Source organism: Stomoxys calcitrans, chromosome 2, assembly GCF_963082655.1.
Source record: "Stomoxys calcitrans chromosome 2, idStoCalc2.1, whole genome shotgun sequence".
In the NCBI taxonomy this organism is placed as follows: domain Eukaryota; kingdom Metazoa; phylum Arthropoda; class Insecta; order Diptera; family Muscidae; genus Stomoxys; species Stomoxys calcitrans.
The window spans coordinates 170,671,175-170,689,645 of NC_081553.1; the positions used below are offsets into that span (position 1 = coordinate 170,671,175).

Sequence of the window (18,471 nt, forward strand, 5' to 3'; positions counted from 1 at the left end):
TAGAATTTTCGTCGTCCTACCGATCGTTTCGCTGTTCCACAATGTTGCATGCGCATTCGTCGTCCACTCCCTTAACTCGGACTGCGTCGACCCGAAAGGCTTTAGGTTAACCAAGTTTATTGACGGCAGTCCTCATTTCCCCTTACTTTTTTCGGATTTTCCCATCCTCAGAGAAGGCGTTAATCTCCCTACACTGCAAGACTGTTCGTGACCTTACCGTCCTGGTTGTTATTGCCCTTATGGCAATTTTACTATCGGTAAAGATGTTCACAATCGACGTTCTCGCGTTAGCACCACACCACTTCACGCATTCCGTGATCGCCAGGATCTCCGCCTGCAGGACCGTATTATGGTCAGGCAGTCTAAAACAGATCCCAGGCCCCCTCTGTCCTCTATCGTTGATCCATCCGTGTAATATGATCTTCCAGATGGCAATACTAGGGTTCCGTCAATCCAAGACTGTGCCGATGGCAGCAGTGCCTCGACTTCAAGGTTCGATCGGAAACCTCTTCCCTTCCTTCCAGGTTTCCTATCGTCGCCTCGATTATACCGCGATGGTATGAGCTGCTCCCATCCTCAATCCATTCTCCCATCGCCTTAAGACTCACAGCAGCAGTGGCTGCCTCACACTTAATCTGTATGTCAATGAGTCGGATATCTAGAATAGTCTCAGAGAACATGAGGGTACTGGAGACTATTCTAGATATCCGACTCATTGACATACAGATTAAGTGTGAGGCAGCCACTGCTGCTGTGAGTCTTAAGGCGATGGGAGAATGGATTGAGGATGGGAGCAGCTCATACCATCGCGGTATAATCGAGGCGACGATAGGAAACCTGGAAGGAAGGGAAGAGGTTTCCGATCGAACCTTGAAGTCGAGGCACTGCTGCCATCGGCACAGTCTTGGTTATCATCGCTCCACCTATGTCAAGACAACATGTTCTCTGAACTCTATTACTGGGTACTGGAGACTATTCTAGATATCCGACTCATTGACATACAGATTAAGTGTGAGGCAGCCACTGCTGCTGTGAGTCTTAAGGCGATGGGAGAATGGATTGAGGATGGGAGCAGCTCATACCATCGCGGTATAATCGAGGCGACGATAGGAAACCTGGAAGGAAGGGAAGAGGTTTCCGATCGAACCTTGAAGTCGAGGCACTGCTGCCATCGGCACAGTCTTGGTTATCATCGCTCCACCTATGTCAAGACAACATGTTCTCTGAACCTGTTGTATGGTCCTTATGTTGCACTTTTTCTCCATAGTAGTCCACCAAACTACTGAGGCGTAAGTAAGTATTGGTCTAATCACGCTCCTGTAGAGCCAGTGGAGTATCCTAGGATTCAGGCCCCATTTCGAGCCTACGGCCTCTACATAGTGCCCAACATCTGTGAGCCTTCTCAGTACGCTCCTGAATAGGACACTTTCAATTCAGTTTCCTGTCCAAGATCACACCTAAGTATTTGACCTTGTCAGATATCGAAATCGTCTTATTGAGGAAACGTGGTGCGTTAAATTCGCCCACCTCGTTTTCCTCGTGATCAGGCATATTTCAGTCTTCTCTGTGTTAACATGGAGACTTCTGGGTCTAGCCCAGTCATATGCCATATGCAAGACCCTTTCGGCTTTCTGCATAGCTCGTTCGGATCCGTACCCCTTAGAAGTATTATAACATCGTCTGCGTAGCAGACGGGTTCAAATCCCTCCCCAGTCATCATCCGTTATAGGTCATTTATGGTGGTCACCCATAGGAGTGGCGATAAAATGCCCCCCTGTGGCGTGCCGTGAGCCACTTTCTACCTTATATTTATACCATGAGACACACAATTTATCCACTTGTTCCTTAGCATGTGGTTTATCCAGTCTCTAAGGACCGGGTCCACCCGATACTGGTCTGAGGATTAGATCAATGTGTCGCTCCGCACATTGTTAAAAGCCCCTTCAATGTCAATGCATCGAGGGGGAAAAACGTGTGTACGTTTTGGTATCGAAGGATTCTTCTATTTTATGCACAACCTCGTACAGGGAAATCTCCACCGACCTTCCCTTGACATAGGCATACTGTTTGTATTTGAACATTTCGCTGGATGTCATACTCTTTATCATGGTGTCTACAATACGTTCCATGGTTTTGAGTAGAAAGGACGTAAGGCTTATGGGTCTGTAGGCCTTTGGTGTCGCATAACTTGCCTTGAGGGGCTTGGGTATAAACACCACCCTTGCCTCCTGCCAGGATTTCGGAGTATATACAAGTCCTAGGCATGCAAAAATATTTAATAGTAACTAAATAAATAAAAAAAAATGTATGATTTTCGCCCTAACAGGCAAAAAACAAAACTTGAAAATGAAAAAATTCGGCGGGGCCCAGCCGACATTCGAAACTGGGCACACGGAGCAACAGCGAGAGCAGTCTAGCGTTAGTTTCAGGCTTGGAGAAAATACTGAGGAAAGGCGGATTGGAATAAAAATTTCGGCACAAATTCTGCACGTCTATCCCTTCTAGACCAGAAAAGGAAGTGGCAACTGCGGAGGATATGGACATAATGGTACGTCGGATCACGAAGGCCTTGAATGACTCGCTTGTGTCAGCATGTCCCAGTACCAAGCCAAGAGACAAACAGCGATCAACCCCATAACTGGTTGGTCTAAGAAAGGACTGCAGAAAACTCTTCAACAGAGCGAAAGCCACGAAAGCATCACATGATTGGGACATCTATAAGGCTGAGCTAAGGCAATATAAGGGCGAGCTGAGAAGGACTCAGAACAAATCCTCTTTGGAGGATACATCTGATGCGTCTAGGCTAACGAAGGTTCTGTTCTTGAAACTAATATAAAACTTCATACAGATGCACGGAATCTTGTGCGGGCCATGGAAGTAGTGTAATTTGTGCAGACAGAAATTTTGCCATTATACAAAAACACATGCATTGGTAAAGGTACAGCTAATAGACAGGGTTGTCGAGCGTGATTAATGTGATATTTCTATCATAGAGGCATTTTCGCAATAAATTCAGTACAAGTACAACATGTCAACGTACGGCCCTTGAAGCCTTCACACCTAATATGGCTGATGAGTAATTATAACCAAATTACGAAACGAGTCCCATAGTGGTTGGTGTGTGTTGCGATCTCTAGCTTTCCTTTTCCACTTGCAAAAACAATCTCCGATCATTGAGCTTGTATCGATAGAGAAATGAACAAAAATAAAAACTCGTTTTAAATAATTTGCCATGTTTTATACATGTTCCATAATAAATAATTGCAATATGTAAAAGTGTACTAAATAAGTAAAAAGGCGTTAAGTTCGGCCGGTCTGAACTTTGGATACCCACCATCTTTCAAAAATCCGGTGAAAAATGTATACTCTATGCCTCATAGCAGCTATATCGAAATATGTTTCGATTTGCACCAAATACTAATAAGTACAAGTTCAATTGTGTATAACAAAATATTGATCTTTTAATAGCTATATCTGAACCATATGAACCAATCTGAACTATATGAACCATATGAACCGATCAGAACCATATGCGACACGGATGTCGAAAAGCCTAACATAAATCACTGTGTCAAATTTCGGTGAAATTGGATTATAAATGCGTTTGTTATGGGGCCAAGATTTTTAAATCGAGATATCGGTCTATATGGCAGCTATATCCAAATTTGGACCGATTTGGGCCAAGTATCATACAAATGTCGAAGAGCCTAACATAACTCACTGTCCCAAATTTCGGCGAAATCGGACAATAAATGCGCCTTTTAAGACCCCAAAACCTTAAATCGAGAGATCGGTCTATATGGCAGCTATATCCAAATCTGGACCCATCTGAGCCAAATTGAAGAAAAATGTCGAAGGGCCCCAGCACAAAATTCACTGTCTCAAATGTCAGCAAAATCGGATAATAAATGTGGCTTTTGTGGGCTTAAGACCATGAATCAGCCAAATTGAAGAAAAAAGCGCCGACTTGGGCCGCTTTATTTCTTTTTCAGTGTTCTTCAGTGAAGTGTCCAGAATCAGAAAACCTAAATTTCAGCTGCACCAACTTGCACTAATTTAATATTATGGATTATTTTGTATAAAATGATTTCTCGGCCCCTTTTTGGAAAAAGGGTTAAAACCCCAAAACTTTATATAAACACCCGAAATCAGTAAAACAGAAAACATAGTTCAAGGATAATGCCGTATGTTAAAGTAAACGCCTTTAATAGGAAATTCTACCAAATAATTAAACAACAAACCGATGGCTTTGGTGCAGTCACATCCTTCTGCAAAGACAAAGAAGGAAATCTGGTAACTTACACAGATAAAATGCTGAGGATATGGAACCGTTTAACTCCTAGTAAGAATGAGGTCCAGGTAGCAGAGACCCGACTAAAGAACAACAAGGCAACAGGGGCCGACAGGTTACCCGCTGAACTATTTAAAACCGGAGGCGACACGCTGATAAGGCGTATGCATCTGCTTATCTGCGCAATTCGTTATATAAAATGTAAGCCAAATCGGATAAGAATTGCGCCCCTAGAGGCTTTAGAAGTCAGGATCCCAGATCGGTTTATATGGCAGCTATATCATGTTATGTATCAATTTGAACGATATTAATCGCAGTTGTTGGAAGTCATAACAAAATAATTCATGCTAAATGTCAGCCAAATCGGATACGAATTGCGCCCTCTAGTGGTTCAAGAAGTCAAGATCCAATATAGGTTTATATGGCAGCTATATCCGGTTACAGACCGATTTGATCCATATTTGGCACAGTTGTTGGAAATCATAACAAACAACTTCATGCTAAATTTCAGCCAAATCGGATTAGAACTGCGCCCTCCAGTGGTTCAAGAAGTTAAGATACATGTTCAGTTTATATGCCAGCAATGCAGGCATATAAACGGAATGACGAAACTACAATAGTATACTGCCATCCTATTGTGGAGGGTATAATAAGGAGCCTTCTTTTTTGAGAGAAGTTTTACATGGCATAGTACCTCAAAAATTTTGCCAACATTAGGAGGGAAAAAACACCGCTGAAAAATTTTTTCTGATGTTCTCGCCATAATTTGAACCCAGGCGTTCAGCATTAAAGGCGGACATGCTAACCTCTGCACCGCGGTGGCCTCCAGTAGAGGTAGGAAAAGTAGACATGTTTTATAAAAATTGGATTTAATTCGTCGATACCCACAACGTTACATTTAGTTGGCATTTGCATAAGCATAGTTTGCGTAACTTCATAAAAAGGAGTTTAAAATTTATTATATTAAAGAGAAAGAAAAAACCATTGATTCTCTAATGATGGGCTCGAAATCTTAAAAAAAAATTTTTAAAAATATACTCTTTAATATTATCCAAGCTTATTCCAATTCGAGTTTATTTCCACTTAACAATGCAGAGACAGAGTAAAATTGTAATATACCTGTTATGCACGCAATCTCAATTTAATTGTTTATAGTTTTAAAACTTGTTTAACCATTTGATAACAGGTTTTTACATTTATTATACCCTCCACCATAGGATGGGAGTATACTAATTTCGTCATTCTGTTTGTAACTCCTCGAAATATTCGTCTAACACCCGATAAAGTATATATATTCTTCATCGAGATGACATTTTTAGTCCATCTAGCCATGTCCGTCCGTCTGTCCATCCGCCCGCCCTTGAAGTTTTGCAAAAAATACTTCTTATTAGCATAGGTCTGTTGGGCCATGTTTTGATATAACTGCCATATAAACCGATCTTGGATCTTGATTTCTTGAGCCTCTAGAGGGCGCAATTCTTATCCGATTTGGCTGAAATTTTGCATGATGTGTTTTATTATGTTATGACTTCCAATAACTGTGCTAAGTATGGTGGAAATCGGTCCATAATCTGATATAGCTGTCATATAAACCGATCTGGGGTCTTGACTTCTTGAGCCTTTAGAGGGCGCAATTCCTATCCGATTTGGCTGAAATTTGCCACGACGTGTTTTGTTATGACTTCCAACAACTGTGCTAAGTATTGTTGAAATCGGTCCTTAATCTGATGTACGCCCTCTAGAGGCTCAAGAAGTCAATTTCCCAGATCGGTTTATATGACGATCTGGGATATTGACTTCTTGAGCCTCTAGAGGCCGTTTGTACAACGGCTTTTTCCATAACCTCCAACATACGTGTAAAATATGGTCTGAATCGGTCTATAGCCTGATACAGCTCCCATATAAATCGATCTCCCTATTTTACATCTTAAGCCTCTAGAGGGCGCAATTCCTTTTCGATTTGGCTGAAATATGGCATGACGTGTTTTGTTATGACTTCCAACAACTGTACTAAGTATGGTTCAAATCGGCTTTGAGCCTCTAGATTTCATAAATATTACCCGGTTTGGCTGAAATTTTGTACAACGGCTTTTCCCATGAACTTCAACGTACGTGTTATATATGGTCTGAATCGGTCTATAGCCTGATACAACTCTCATATAAACCGATATCCCTATTTTACTTCTTGAGCCTCTAAAGAGCTCAATTTTTATTCGAGCTCAATTCTTATTCGAATTTTACACAATGACTTCTACTATGGTGCCCAATATTCACTTCAATTATGGTCCGAATCGAATCACAACCTGATATAGCTCCAATATTAAATCAGTTCTTTGGTTTTATAGTTTGTTTGCCTAAAAAGAGCTACTGGGAAAAGAACTCGACAAATGCGATCCATGTTGGAGGGTATATAAGATTCGGTCCGGCCGAACTTATCGCGCTTTTACTTGTTTGTGTTCATGTTATTAAATTCTGTGATGTAAGTTGTTACTTAATTATACATTCATTAGTATGTAGGTATATATATTCGTAAATGATGATGTATAACGAGATAGAATACAAAACAACAAAGTATTTCACTGGTATTCGCAAAACTTAATGTAGATTTGAAAAAGGTTTATTGAAAGATTTCCTTTATAGAACTGTCAAGTAAACTTATTTTAAGGCTTTTGTGAATACGATCTATTAATTTTAAATAAATGTTAACTGCACTCAAAAAAAGTTGAGTTGAGACCAATGATATATTTTATGAGCGCCTACACTGAAAAAAGGGAACGTTTCCTTAAAAATTTGGAAAATTGATCATCTTTAAATGAAGTTTGCTAATCTTTGGCACGAATCTTTAAAATTACGAGAAACATTTTTTTCAGTGTAGAGCGAACATATGAATGCTGCGTCGCACACTTCATTAAAGTCTTGCTAAAAGATTTTAATGGTAAGATGTAAATGGAAAATATCTTTGGTCCAATGCAAAGAGTTTTCAAATCAAAAAATATTTAAAATAATGCTTTTAACGGCTAAATATATCTACACTCATCCAAATTATTCAAAACGGCAAAAATGTTTGCAAAAAGGGCAGTTTTTGTCTGCTGAAAATGGGAAAGCAGATATTACTGCTGTTTCAGCAAACATAGAACTGCTGTATTAGCGAACATTTCGGTCAGCTGAATCAGCAAACAAAATCTGCTGTTTAAAGTACAAAAATCTGCTGAAAACGATTTGTATGCTATTTTTTGTTTGTCTGTTACTTATTTTGGTTATATTAGTCATTTTTTTATGAAGGTTTTTTTTTAGAAATTTTGTTGGTAGAAATGATTTTAATTTGTGGAATATTACAGTAAAGAAGCTACCTGGTCCATCCATTGGTACATATTTCGAAATGTGGCTGAGCTCGCAAGCATTTTTTGTTATTACTCACTAATGTCTACATGACTGGCATGGCCTTTTGTACCTTACTTTAAAGAAAGAAGATTATGGAGAGTATACATTCAGTGGTGATTATAAACATCCACTGACACACACATTTACATATATGTTTTATTTTTTTTTTTCTAACATCCCGTTCATAATTAAGCAGCAGTCATTTTCAGCAAACAACAGAATTTTCAGCAGTAAGCCTGCTACTCTGAAATTGCAGTACTACCGATGTAATAGCAGAACTACTGATATAATAGCAGCAAAATTAACTACCAATATTCAGCAGACAGTGTTTTCTATTTTAGCAAACTTTTTTCTTTGAGTGTATACGAAACTTTTCACGGTCAATGTTGAGGTGTTTTTGAAAAAGTTTGTAAAACTTAGGGACCCTAGCAGGTAAATGTAGATGTTACAATGTGGAACTCCGGCAAATAAAGAAAGTTGAAAACCACACTCATAAAAAAAGTTAGCTGAAAATAGCAAACACTGTCTGCTGAATATAAGTAGTTAATTTTGCTGCTATTGTAGCAGTAGTACTGCAATTTCAGAGTAGCAGGTTAACTGCTGAAAAGTCTGTCGTTTGCTGAAAATGACTAAAGGGGATGTTAGAAGAAACTTGTAAGTGTTCTTAATTCGGCCGGGCCGAATCTTATATACCCTCCACCATTGATCGCATTTGGTTTATAGGTGAGCTGTATCAGGCTGAAGACAGATTCAGACGATTTTTGACACGTATATTGAAGGTCATGGAATAAGCCGTTGTTCAGAATTTCAGACAAATCGGATAATAATTACGCCCTCTAGTTGGTCAAAAACTCAAGATCCAAGACAGCTATATCAGGTTATGAACAGATTTAAACCGTACTTGGCACAGTTGTTGAACGTCATAACGAAACACCGCATGCAAAATGTCAGCCAAATGGGATAGGAATTGCGCCCTCAAGAGGGGTATAAAAATAAAACACATATGTAAATGTGTGTCTCATTGGATGTTTAGAATCACCGTTCCATAATAATTTTTCTTCCAATTTAGGTACAAAAGGCCATGCCAGTCATATACACATTAATAGAGTAATAACAAAAACGCGAGCTAGTTTAGCCACATTTCAAAATGTATACCAGTGGATGGATCAGGTAGCTTCTTTACAGTAATATTCTACAAATTAAAATCATATCTTCCAACAAATTTACTAAAAAAATGAATAAAGTAATCAAAATAAGTAACAAGCAACCATAAAAAGTGGCATACAATTTTTTTTTTTGTTCAGCAGACTGTGTATTCAAAACAGCAGATTTTGTTAGTTGAAATGGCAGTAAAAAATGTTTGCTAATACAACAGCCCTTTATTTGCTGAAACAGCAGTAATGTCTGCTTTCTCATTTTCAGCAGACAAAAACTGCTGTTTAAGCAAACATTTCTGTTGTTTTGAACAACAAATTTGGGTGAGTGCATAATTTTAGATGGTCAGCAAATTCTTCTACCTTGGCAACGCCGTAACCTTTATGAATGAACAATAGTTTTGAAAAAAAAAAACAAAGAATATTGTCAAACCGATGATACTTTGAATTAAGAAAGTAGTTTAGAAACAAGGATCCCTCTCGACAGACGAAAATTACATTCTACAAGACATTGATATTAGAGGTTCCGAGATATGGGTACTTGTGAAAGCTGACGAGACAGTGCTTGGAGTGTTTTTAAAAAAATATTCTCCGTAAAGTGTATATACTAGTCGCATTGTATATATATAGTCGCATTGTATGTATTGTATATACTAGACTAGGTGAATGAAAAAGTTCCGTCCAAGTAGCACTTTGAATATAAACTCTGTGGTATACGTCAAATAAGAAGATCAAAACTCCGTTAGAAAGATCAAATGGAGAAAGACATATCGAAACAAGGTATCAGAAATAGAAAAACGGGCGCAAAAGATCGAGGCGCTTGGAAATATTTTCTGAGTTTGGGTAGGGACAAATGTTCTGTCACAGCCAATTAAAGTAAGTAAAGCGTTAGTTAAGCGATACCCAACCCTTTACGGTAGGGTTGATGGCAAGCCACACGTATTATTTTTTGTACATATCTGTCAAGTATGGTACCCATTGCTAAGCACCCACCAGTGAATCTGTAGCACCGCTCAGTAAGTATTAACCACTGTTAACTATTAATTGTATTCCAATGTACAATTTCAAATCTTTCTATTCTTAGAATAAACAGTTGAGGCAAATTTTACTTGTTTACGAAAGTTGTTAGCATTATTTATTTGCAAAGCAATAGGGAGTGTGGTGAAATGAGAAGCTGTATAATTTATTGGAAGTTTTTTCCATAAGTATATCTAAGCCTTAAATGCTTTTAATAAATACTTTGGCATAATTCCACAAGCTCTAACCATATTTATTTAGGACAAGTGCTGCCACTAGAAAAAAAATCCGGACAAAAAGTTTGCGAAGATAACCTATCATATCCTTACCTAGCCGACCAAAATTGGAAGCAAAACTCAGTGCTCTCAATATTCTTATTTAAAAAAAAGTTTATATTATAGAGTAAAACAATAATTAAACGTACAAACAAATGTTTTTGTCAATGTAAATTAGCTGATACTTAAATATGGCAAATATATTTATGTCAGAATTGATTTCTTCTAATTTCGCTTCTAGACCTCAAAAATCCCATGTGCAAAATTTTTAAGATAATTCAATCGAACATGCGATCAGTACCTTATACACAAAAGTACAAGGAGGAATAGACGGATATGGCTCAGGAAGTGATTCTGAGTCTATTGGTATACCTAACAATGGGTCTTTGTATATCTCCTTCTTCTGTATATGTATTATTTATTCATGGTTATATAGACCCACTCTGAATATGTATATCTCCCTATTTTCGTTTTTATTCTAATACCATTTGACGCAGAAGAGTGAATGTTGATCCTATTTATATAAACTCGTAGATGTAGTCCAAAGTAGTCGGACTATCGCCCTAAATTTGTTTTTTATGCCCATTACAGAAGAACGGGGGTATATCCGCTTTGTCATTTGGTTTGCAAAACATTGAAATATTCATTTCCGACTCTAAAAAGTATATATATTCTTTGTCATCGTAAAAATCTAAGCCAAACTAGCCATGTCCATCTGAAATTACTCTACAGTGTTTTAAAATGAAGATTTTGATCTAAAACTATGCACAGACTCTGTTTTTGTCCATTGGCTGGTAAAGTTGGAAGATGGACTATATCTTGACAAAATCCGATCTCATGATTTAAGGTCTTAGACCCATAAAATTACTCAATTTTGCTGAGTTTAAGATCGCCGAAATCTGTCTATATCTTCCTAAGCCCATCAAAGCCGCATTTATTAATCGATTTCCTTTAAATTAACACAGTGAGCTTCGATCTTAGTGCCGAGTATGGTTCGAATCGGTCTATATCTTAATATAGTCTCTATATGGCGCTATCTTCTGAATAAAGGCCTTTCAAAGCCACATTAATTAGCCGATTTCGCTCAACTTTGGCACATTGAATTGCGCTAAGACTTCCGACATTGGTGCCGACTATGATCTACATAAATTAAACTCCTATACATCCTCTCCGAATATGATGTAGGCTGGATTTTAATATAGCTGCCTATATATCGATCTCTCAATTTATAGTCTAAAAACCATATAAGACCCATTTGTCATCCAATTTTGCCAAAGTTTTGAACACTGAACTGTGGCGAAAGAAAAAGGTGTAAAAGTGGTTGCGTATGCTGATGACGTGGCGATTGCAGTTAGGGGAAAGTTTCCCAGTACTCTAAGAGATATACTTCAGGAAGCTCTACGTGCAACAGCGAAATGGGCTACCGAAAGTGGTCTAGGCAGACAGAAGTAGTTCCTTTCAGCAGGAGGTACAAGTTGCCTACAGTGGAATCTGTCTCCTTGGGAGGGGAGAATGTTCCATTTAAAGAAAGCGCAAAATACCTGGGCATTTTTCTGGACAGGAAACTGAACTTCAAATCCAACATTTTGGAAAGGGCAAAAAAGGCCACTCTTGCCCTATACACCTGCAAGAGAGCCATTGGTAAAAGTTGGGGATTTAGACCGCGTGTCATGCATTGGGTATATACTACAGTTGTCAGACCTATTATGCTAAATGGTGTTGTGGTCTGGTGGACGGCGATTCAAAAATCCACCTACTGCTCAATACTTAACCGGATCCAAAGAATGGCTTGTTTGTGCATCACAGCCGCACTGAGGACGACACCATCTGATGCACTGAATTTAATGCTACATCTTATGCCTCTGGAAATTGCGGCTACCCAAATTGCTGCGACCACTGCCGTAAGGTTAAGGGAGATTTCGCATTGGTCATGTGGCGGCTACGGACACTGTATTATACTTGATACAATATCCGATGTTTCAGGCAGTGTGGATTACACCCTACCTGAGCCATTTTTTGATAAAAATTGCTGTACCACTATTCCTGATAAAACCGATTGGAACTACGATATCCCTGGTAACAGAAGTTACATAGACTTCTATACGGATGGTTCCAAACTAAACGACCAGGTGGGCTTTGGGGTGTACTCTAAAGGTCTAGAACTGGTCATATCGAAGAGGTAACCCGACCACTGCAGTGTGTACCAAGCAGAGATCCTTGCAATTAAGGAAGTGGTGGAATGGCTAAGATATAATGTAATTAAGACGATTGGCATAAATATCTTCTCAGACAGCCAGGCAGCCATTTAATCCCTGGAGAACGTATTTCTGAACACAAAAACCGCCCTCGACTGTCGCAGATCTCTCAACGAGATGGCAGAACAATTCAAAATTCACCTGTTCTCAGTGCCGGGTCACAGAGATATCCCAGGGAATTGTAAAGCAGACGAGCTTGCGAGACTAAGAACTACCTTACACATTCCAGGGATACTGGAATCTGTGGATAGGCCTCTAGCGACATGCAAGCTAAATTTTTAGGACCAGTCCCGAAAGTCAACTGATGATAGATGGTCACAAAGAGGAGGCTGTGAGCATTCCAAAATTATGTGGACTAATCTAGACTTGAAGAGGTCTTCTGCTTTACTGTCATTGGCTAGAACAGACGTCTCGGTCATTGTGTCCGTCATGACAGGTCACTGTCTAATCGGAAAACATGCTGACAGACTGAAGATTGCCAGCAAAGACTTTTGCAGAAGCTGTGAGGACATCGAAGAAGAAGAGACTATAGAACACCTTCTGTGTGTGTGTCCCTTTAGAAGGAGTTCCACTTTAGATCCTCTTTTCTTTGAGAACCTGTCTGATTTGGCGGATGTGAACATTCGCAAGTTATTGGGCTTTTTAAAGCGATCTGGATGTTTCAACGGTAGGAACTAGAAGGCATCTTCCTTCTTCTGTTTCTCTGGTATCACAATGGACGAAAGCGTCTAAGTGAGTCTGATGGCAGACTGCCACTTAAACCTAACCTAAACCGAAAATTCAGCTAACATTGCACCGTAAACACCACATGCGTGGTGTTGACGAGTCATTAATGTAGAATCCGAAAGAGAAAGTGGACTTGGTTGGGTAATAGCTTACGCCGACCTCGCGATCATATAACGAGAAATGTCCTAGACTGCAACCCGCAAGGACAGTGAAGGAGGGGACGCCCGAAAAACACATGGATCCGCTGCACGAAAAGACAGATGAAATCAACCCATATATCATTGAATCAGACTAAGGCTTTGGTCGACAATAGGCACCATTGTGGTCCGATTGTTAATAGTCTTTTCTTGTTTGCTCTTGCGATTTTTATATCCTTAACCATAGAATGGGGGTATATTAATTTCGTCATTTCGTTTGTAAGACCTCGAAATATTCGCCTACGCCCCCATAAAATATATATAGTCTTGATAGTAATGTCATTTCTCGATCTAGCCATGTCCGGAGTAAAGCTAGGCGCTTGAAATTTTGCACAAATACTTCTTATCAGTGTAGGTAGGTTGAGATTATAAATGGGCTATATCGGTCCATGTTTTGATATAGCCGATTTTTGGATCTTGACTTCTTAGGCCTTTAGAGGGCACAATTATTATCCGATTGAAGTCCGTGCTAATTTCGGCCGGGCCGAATCTTATATACCCTGCACCATGGATCGCATTTGTCGAGTTCTTTTCGCGGTATCTCTTTTTGGGCAAACAAAGAATAATGAATAAGAACTTTATGCTATTGGAGCTATGTCAAGTTATAGTCTGATTCGGACCATAAATGAACTGAATGCTGAACATTGTAGAATCCAATGTGTAATATTTCGGCTCATGCGGAAAAGAATTGCGCCTTGTAGGGGCTCAACAAGTAAAATCGGAAGATCGGTTTATATGGGATCTGTATCAAGATGTAGATCGACTCAGACCATATTAGACACGTATGTTGAAGGTCATGGGAGAAAGCGTTGAACAAAATTTCTGCCAAATCAGATGAGAATTGCGCCCTCTAGAGGCTCAAGAAGTCAAGATCCAAGATCGGTTTATATGGAAGCTATATCAGGTTGTGTACCGATTAACGCCATACTTAGCACAGATGTTGGAAGTCATAACAAAATACCTCATGCAAAATTTCAGCCAAATCGGATGAGAATTGCGCACTCCAGCGGCTCAAGAAGTCAAGATCCCAGATCGGTTTATATACCACGTTATAAACCGATTTGAATCATACTTAGCAAAGTTGTTGTAAGTGATATCAAAATACCACGTGCATAATTACAGCTAAATCGGATAAGAATTGCGCGCTCTTAAAGCTTAAAGCTCTGCCATCAGACTCACTTAGAAGTTTTCGTCCATGTGATAACACAGGAACAGAAGAAGGAATATGACTTCTAGTTCCTACCGTTGAACCATCCAGATCGCTTTAAAAAACCCAACAACTTGCGAATGTTCACATCCGTGAAATCAGACAGGTTCTCAAAGATAGGAGAACCCAAAAAGCCAGAGTCATACCCACAGATTCCAGTTTCCCTGAAATGTGTAACGTAATTCATAGTCTCGCAAGCTCATCCGCTTTACAATTCCCTGGGATATTTCTGTTGCCTGGTACTCAGAACAGGTGAATTTTGAACTGTTCAGCCATCTCGTTGAGAGATCTGCGACAGTTGAGGGCGGTTTTTGTGTTCAGAAATACATTCTCCAGGGATCTAATGGCTGTCTGAGAAGATATGCGAATCGTCATAATGACATTATATCTTAACCATTCCACCAATTCCTTAATTGCAAGGATCTCTGCTTGATACACGCTGCAGTAGTCTTTCAATTTAATATAACCAGTTCTAGATCTTTAGAGTACACCCCAAAGCCCACCAGGTTGTCTAGTTGGGAACCATCCTTATATAAGTCTATAAAACATCTATTAGCAGTTATATCGTAGTTCCAATCGGTTCTATCAGGAATAGTGGTACAGTACTTTCTAACAAAAATCGGCTTAAGTAGGGTGTAATCCACACTGCCGTAGCCGCCAAAAGAGAAAGCTCCCTTAACCTCACTGCATTGGTCGCTGCAATTTGTCTAGCCTCAATGTCCAGAGGCATTAGATGTAGCATTAAATTCAGTGCATCCGATGGTGTCGTCCTCAGTGGGGCTGTGATGCACAAGCAAACCATCCTTTGGATTCGGTTGAGTATTGAGCAGTAGGTGGACTTTTGAAGCGCCGTCCACCAAACCACAACACCAAATAACATTATAGGTCTGTCAACTGCAATATATACCCAATGCATGACACGCAGTCTAAACCCCCAACTTTTGCCAATGGCTCTCTTGCAGGTGTATAGGGCAAGAGTTGCTTTTCGTGCCCTTTCCAAAATGTTGGATTTGGAGTTCAATTTCCTGTCCAGCAAAACACCTAGGTACCTTTCTGTAAATGGAACATTCTCTCCTCCGAATGAGACAGGTGCCACTGTGGACAACTTTTTTCTAAAGCTGAAAAGAACTAGTTCCGTTTTGCACGGATTTATACCTAGTCCAATTTCGGTAGTACACTTCGCTGTTGCAGCTTCCTGAAGTATATCTCTTAGAATGCTGTGAAACTTTCCCCTAACCGCAATTGCCATGTCATCAGCATACGCCACCACTTTTACAACTTTTTCTCCCAGAGACAATAATATATTGTTAATGGCTATATTCCAAAGTAGAGGACATAGTACACCTCCTTGAGATGTTCCTCTGCTGACCCATCTTTTTAGATCCACAGATCCCAAGCCTGCCGTAAGCATATTTTAGTAAGTAAATTATTAATAAAATTTCTTACGGTAGAGTTGATGCCTAGAAACTCCAACTCCTTCATGATTGACGTCGGTTTTACATTATTGAAAGCACCTTCTATGTCAAAAAATTCTACCATTGTATAATCCCTGACAGCAAGAGAACCCTCTATGTAGCCGACTAGGTCGTGAAGGGCTGTTTCAGCGGATTTGTCTTTACTATATGCATGCTACTGCCGCGACAGGCGATCTCCAGGGATCTTTACCCTAAGATATGTTTCTATCAACCTCTCAAAGTCTTCAGCATAAAGGATGACAGACTAATAGGACGAAAGTCTTTCGCCTTCGTGTGGTAAGGTTTTCCTGCTTTCGGAATGAAAGTAAACTTCGTGACCCTCCATCCCACAGGTATATATGACATGCTAACACAAGCATAATGTATCTCCCTAAGCCAGGGAAGCAGTCTATCAGACAGAGCTTGTAATTCAACCGGTGAAACATCATCAGGGCCTGGCCACTTAAGGAGTGGACCGATTTGGCCCATTTACAATCCCAAGCGACCTAAAAAGTATTTGTGCAAAATTTCCAGAGCCTAGCTTTACTCCTTCGAAAGTTAGCGTGTTTTCGACAGACAGACGGACGGACATGGCTAGATCGACTTAAAATGACATGACGATCAAGAATATATATACTTTATGGGGTCTTAGACGCATATTTCGAGGTTTTACAAACAGAATAACGAAATTAGTATGCCCCCATCCTATGGTGAAGGTTATAAAAATCAGACCACAAATGTGCATTTCTTAGTCCAAACAAATTTTGCAGCAGTCAATTTTTCTTTGATTTTGGTTAGGCTGCGAAAAAGTCTGGCTACGCCAATAGTGGTACCATAAGTCCAAAATTTGGTACGACGGCCCTGAAAGAATCGATCTCAAGATTTTATTTCCCAAGGGCGCAGAGTATATTTTTTTCAGTTTCGATAACATTTTGGTATGGTGAGTTCTATACGGCCCTTCTATGTTTGTGCTATGTATGATACACATATAACCAATCTTTTAATTGTATTTCTTCAGAGCACAGGAGGTGTATATGAATTATAAGTCTATTCCAAGTACTGTTCACGTACTACTACTATAGACAAACTTTTCAAATTGCCTTCTTGAGCTCTCGAACGGCTCATTCTTATGAAAGTCTAATATACAAGGTTTACATTGATAGTTTCGCCGAAATCCATAGTAGAGGTTATAGGAAAGTTTGCCCTGCTCAAATCAAAATAAGTTAGTTTTACTTGTTTTAAATTTAAAATTTGTTTAAACTTTTAGACTTTTTTCACCGTGTATCTCTTTTCATTATATTTAATTGAAATATGGGTGTGCATGCCCCTTAATAGAAGTCTTATCAATAGAGAGAAATGATTATTATATCAATCTTTGAGAAAACTATAATTTATTCTTCTGACAATGAATTATCTGCTATAGAACTGACAACAAATCACCCAATCCAATTGACAACATTGAATCTCTCCTATGCACGAGAGTATATTTCGTTAACATGAACTTATGAATTTAAAACTACTGATGGTAGTCGCGATCTCTGCTTTCCTACAAGCACAACTTGTTATCGGACAAAACGCCAAGCACTGTCGGTGTAAAAAATGGGGAAATTGACGTTGTATGGCATAGATGCAAGCCCACCGGTTCGTGCCTGCTTGCTAACCTTGAAGGCATTGAATTTGCCATTTGACTACAAGCAAGTGAATTTGATGCAAAAGGAACATTTGTCAGAGGAATATTTGAAAAAAAATCCTCAACACACTGTGCCTACCCTGGAAGAGGATGGTCATTTCATTTGGGAATCGCATGCCATTATGGCTTATTTGGTTAGTAAATATGGCAAAGATGATACGCTCTATCCCAAAGATCTATTGAAGCGTGCTGTGGTCGATCAACGTTTACATTTCGAAACTGGAGTTATGTTTGAACGTGGTCTTCGCAGCATAACGGGACCATTATTTTTTAGAAATCAAACGGAAGTTCCCCAACAAAGAATTGATGTCATTGTGGACATTTACAATTTCCTGGAAACATTTCTCATGGATACGACATACATGGCTGGAAATCACCTGACCATCGCTGATTTTAGCATTATATCAAATGTAACATCATTGGTAGCCTTTAAGGATATTGACGGCACGCAATTTCCCAAATTAACATCCTGGATAAAACGCATGGAATCGATTCCATATTATCAAGAAACCAATGGCAACGGAGCTAAGCAATTAATGGCTATGATTAAGTCGAAATCAATCACAATTGTGCCTTGATTTATTGCAACTTAAATTCAGTAATGTAAATAAAGGCCGAGTTCATTTGGTGCATAGAGATGTAGAGGTTCTTAAACGTGTTTGTAATTTGTGTTTTTATACCCACCACCGTTGGATAGGGGGTATATTCATTTAGTCATTTCGTTTGCAACACATCGAAATATCAATTTCCGACCCTACAAAGTATATATATTTCGGAACGTCGTAAAATTCTAAGGCGATTTAACGATGCCCATGTGTCTGCCC

At 39.3% G+C, this 18,471-nt stretch overlaps 1 protein-coding gene across 1 annotated transcript; it reads left to right on the forward strand.

Annotated features, from left to right (window-relative positions):
• The first annotated feature begins 17,507 nt into the window (after positions 1 to 17,507).
• On the forward strand, positions 17,508 to 18,279 carry LOC106081631 (glutathione S-transferase 1-like). The gene is given in 1 exon segment (NM_001311232.1): positions 17,508 to 18,279. A coding segment is annotated over 1 exon segment (669 nt). The 5' UTR covers positions 17,508 to 17,556; the 3' UTR covers positions 18,226 to 18,279.
• Positions 18,280 to 18,471: the final 192 nt, after the last annotated feature.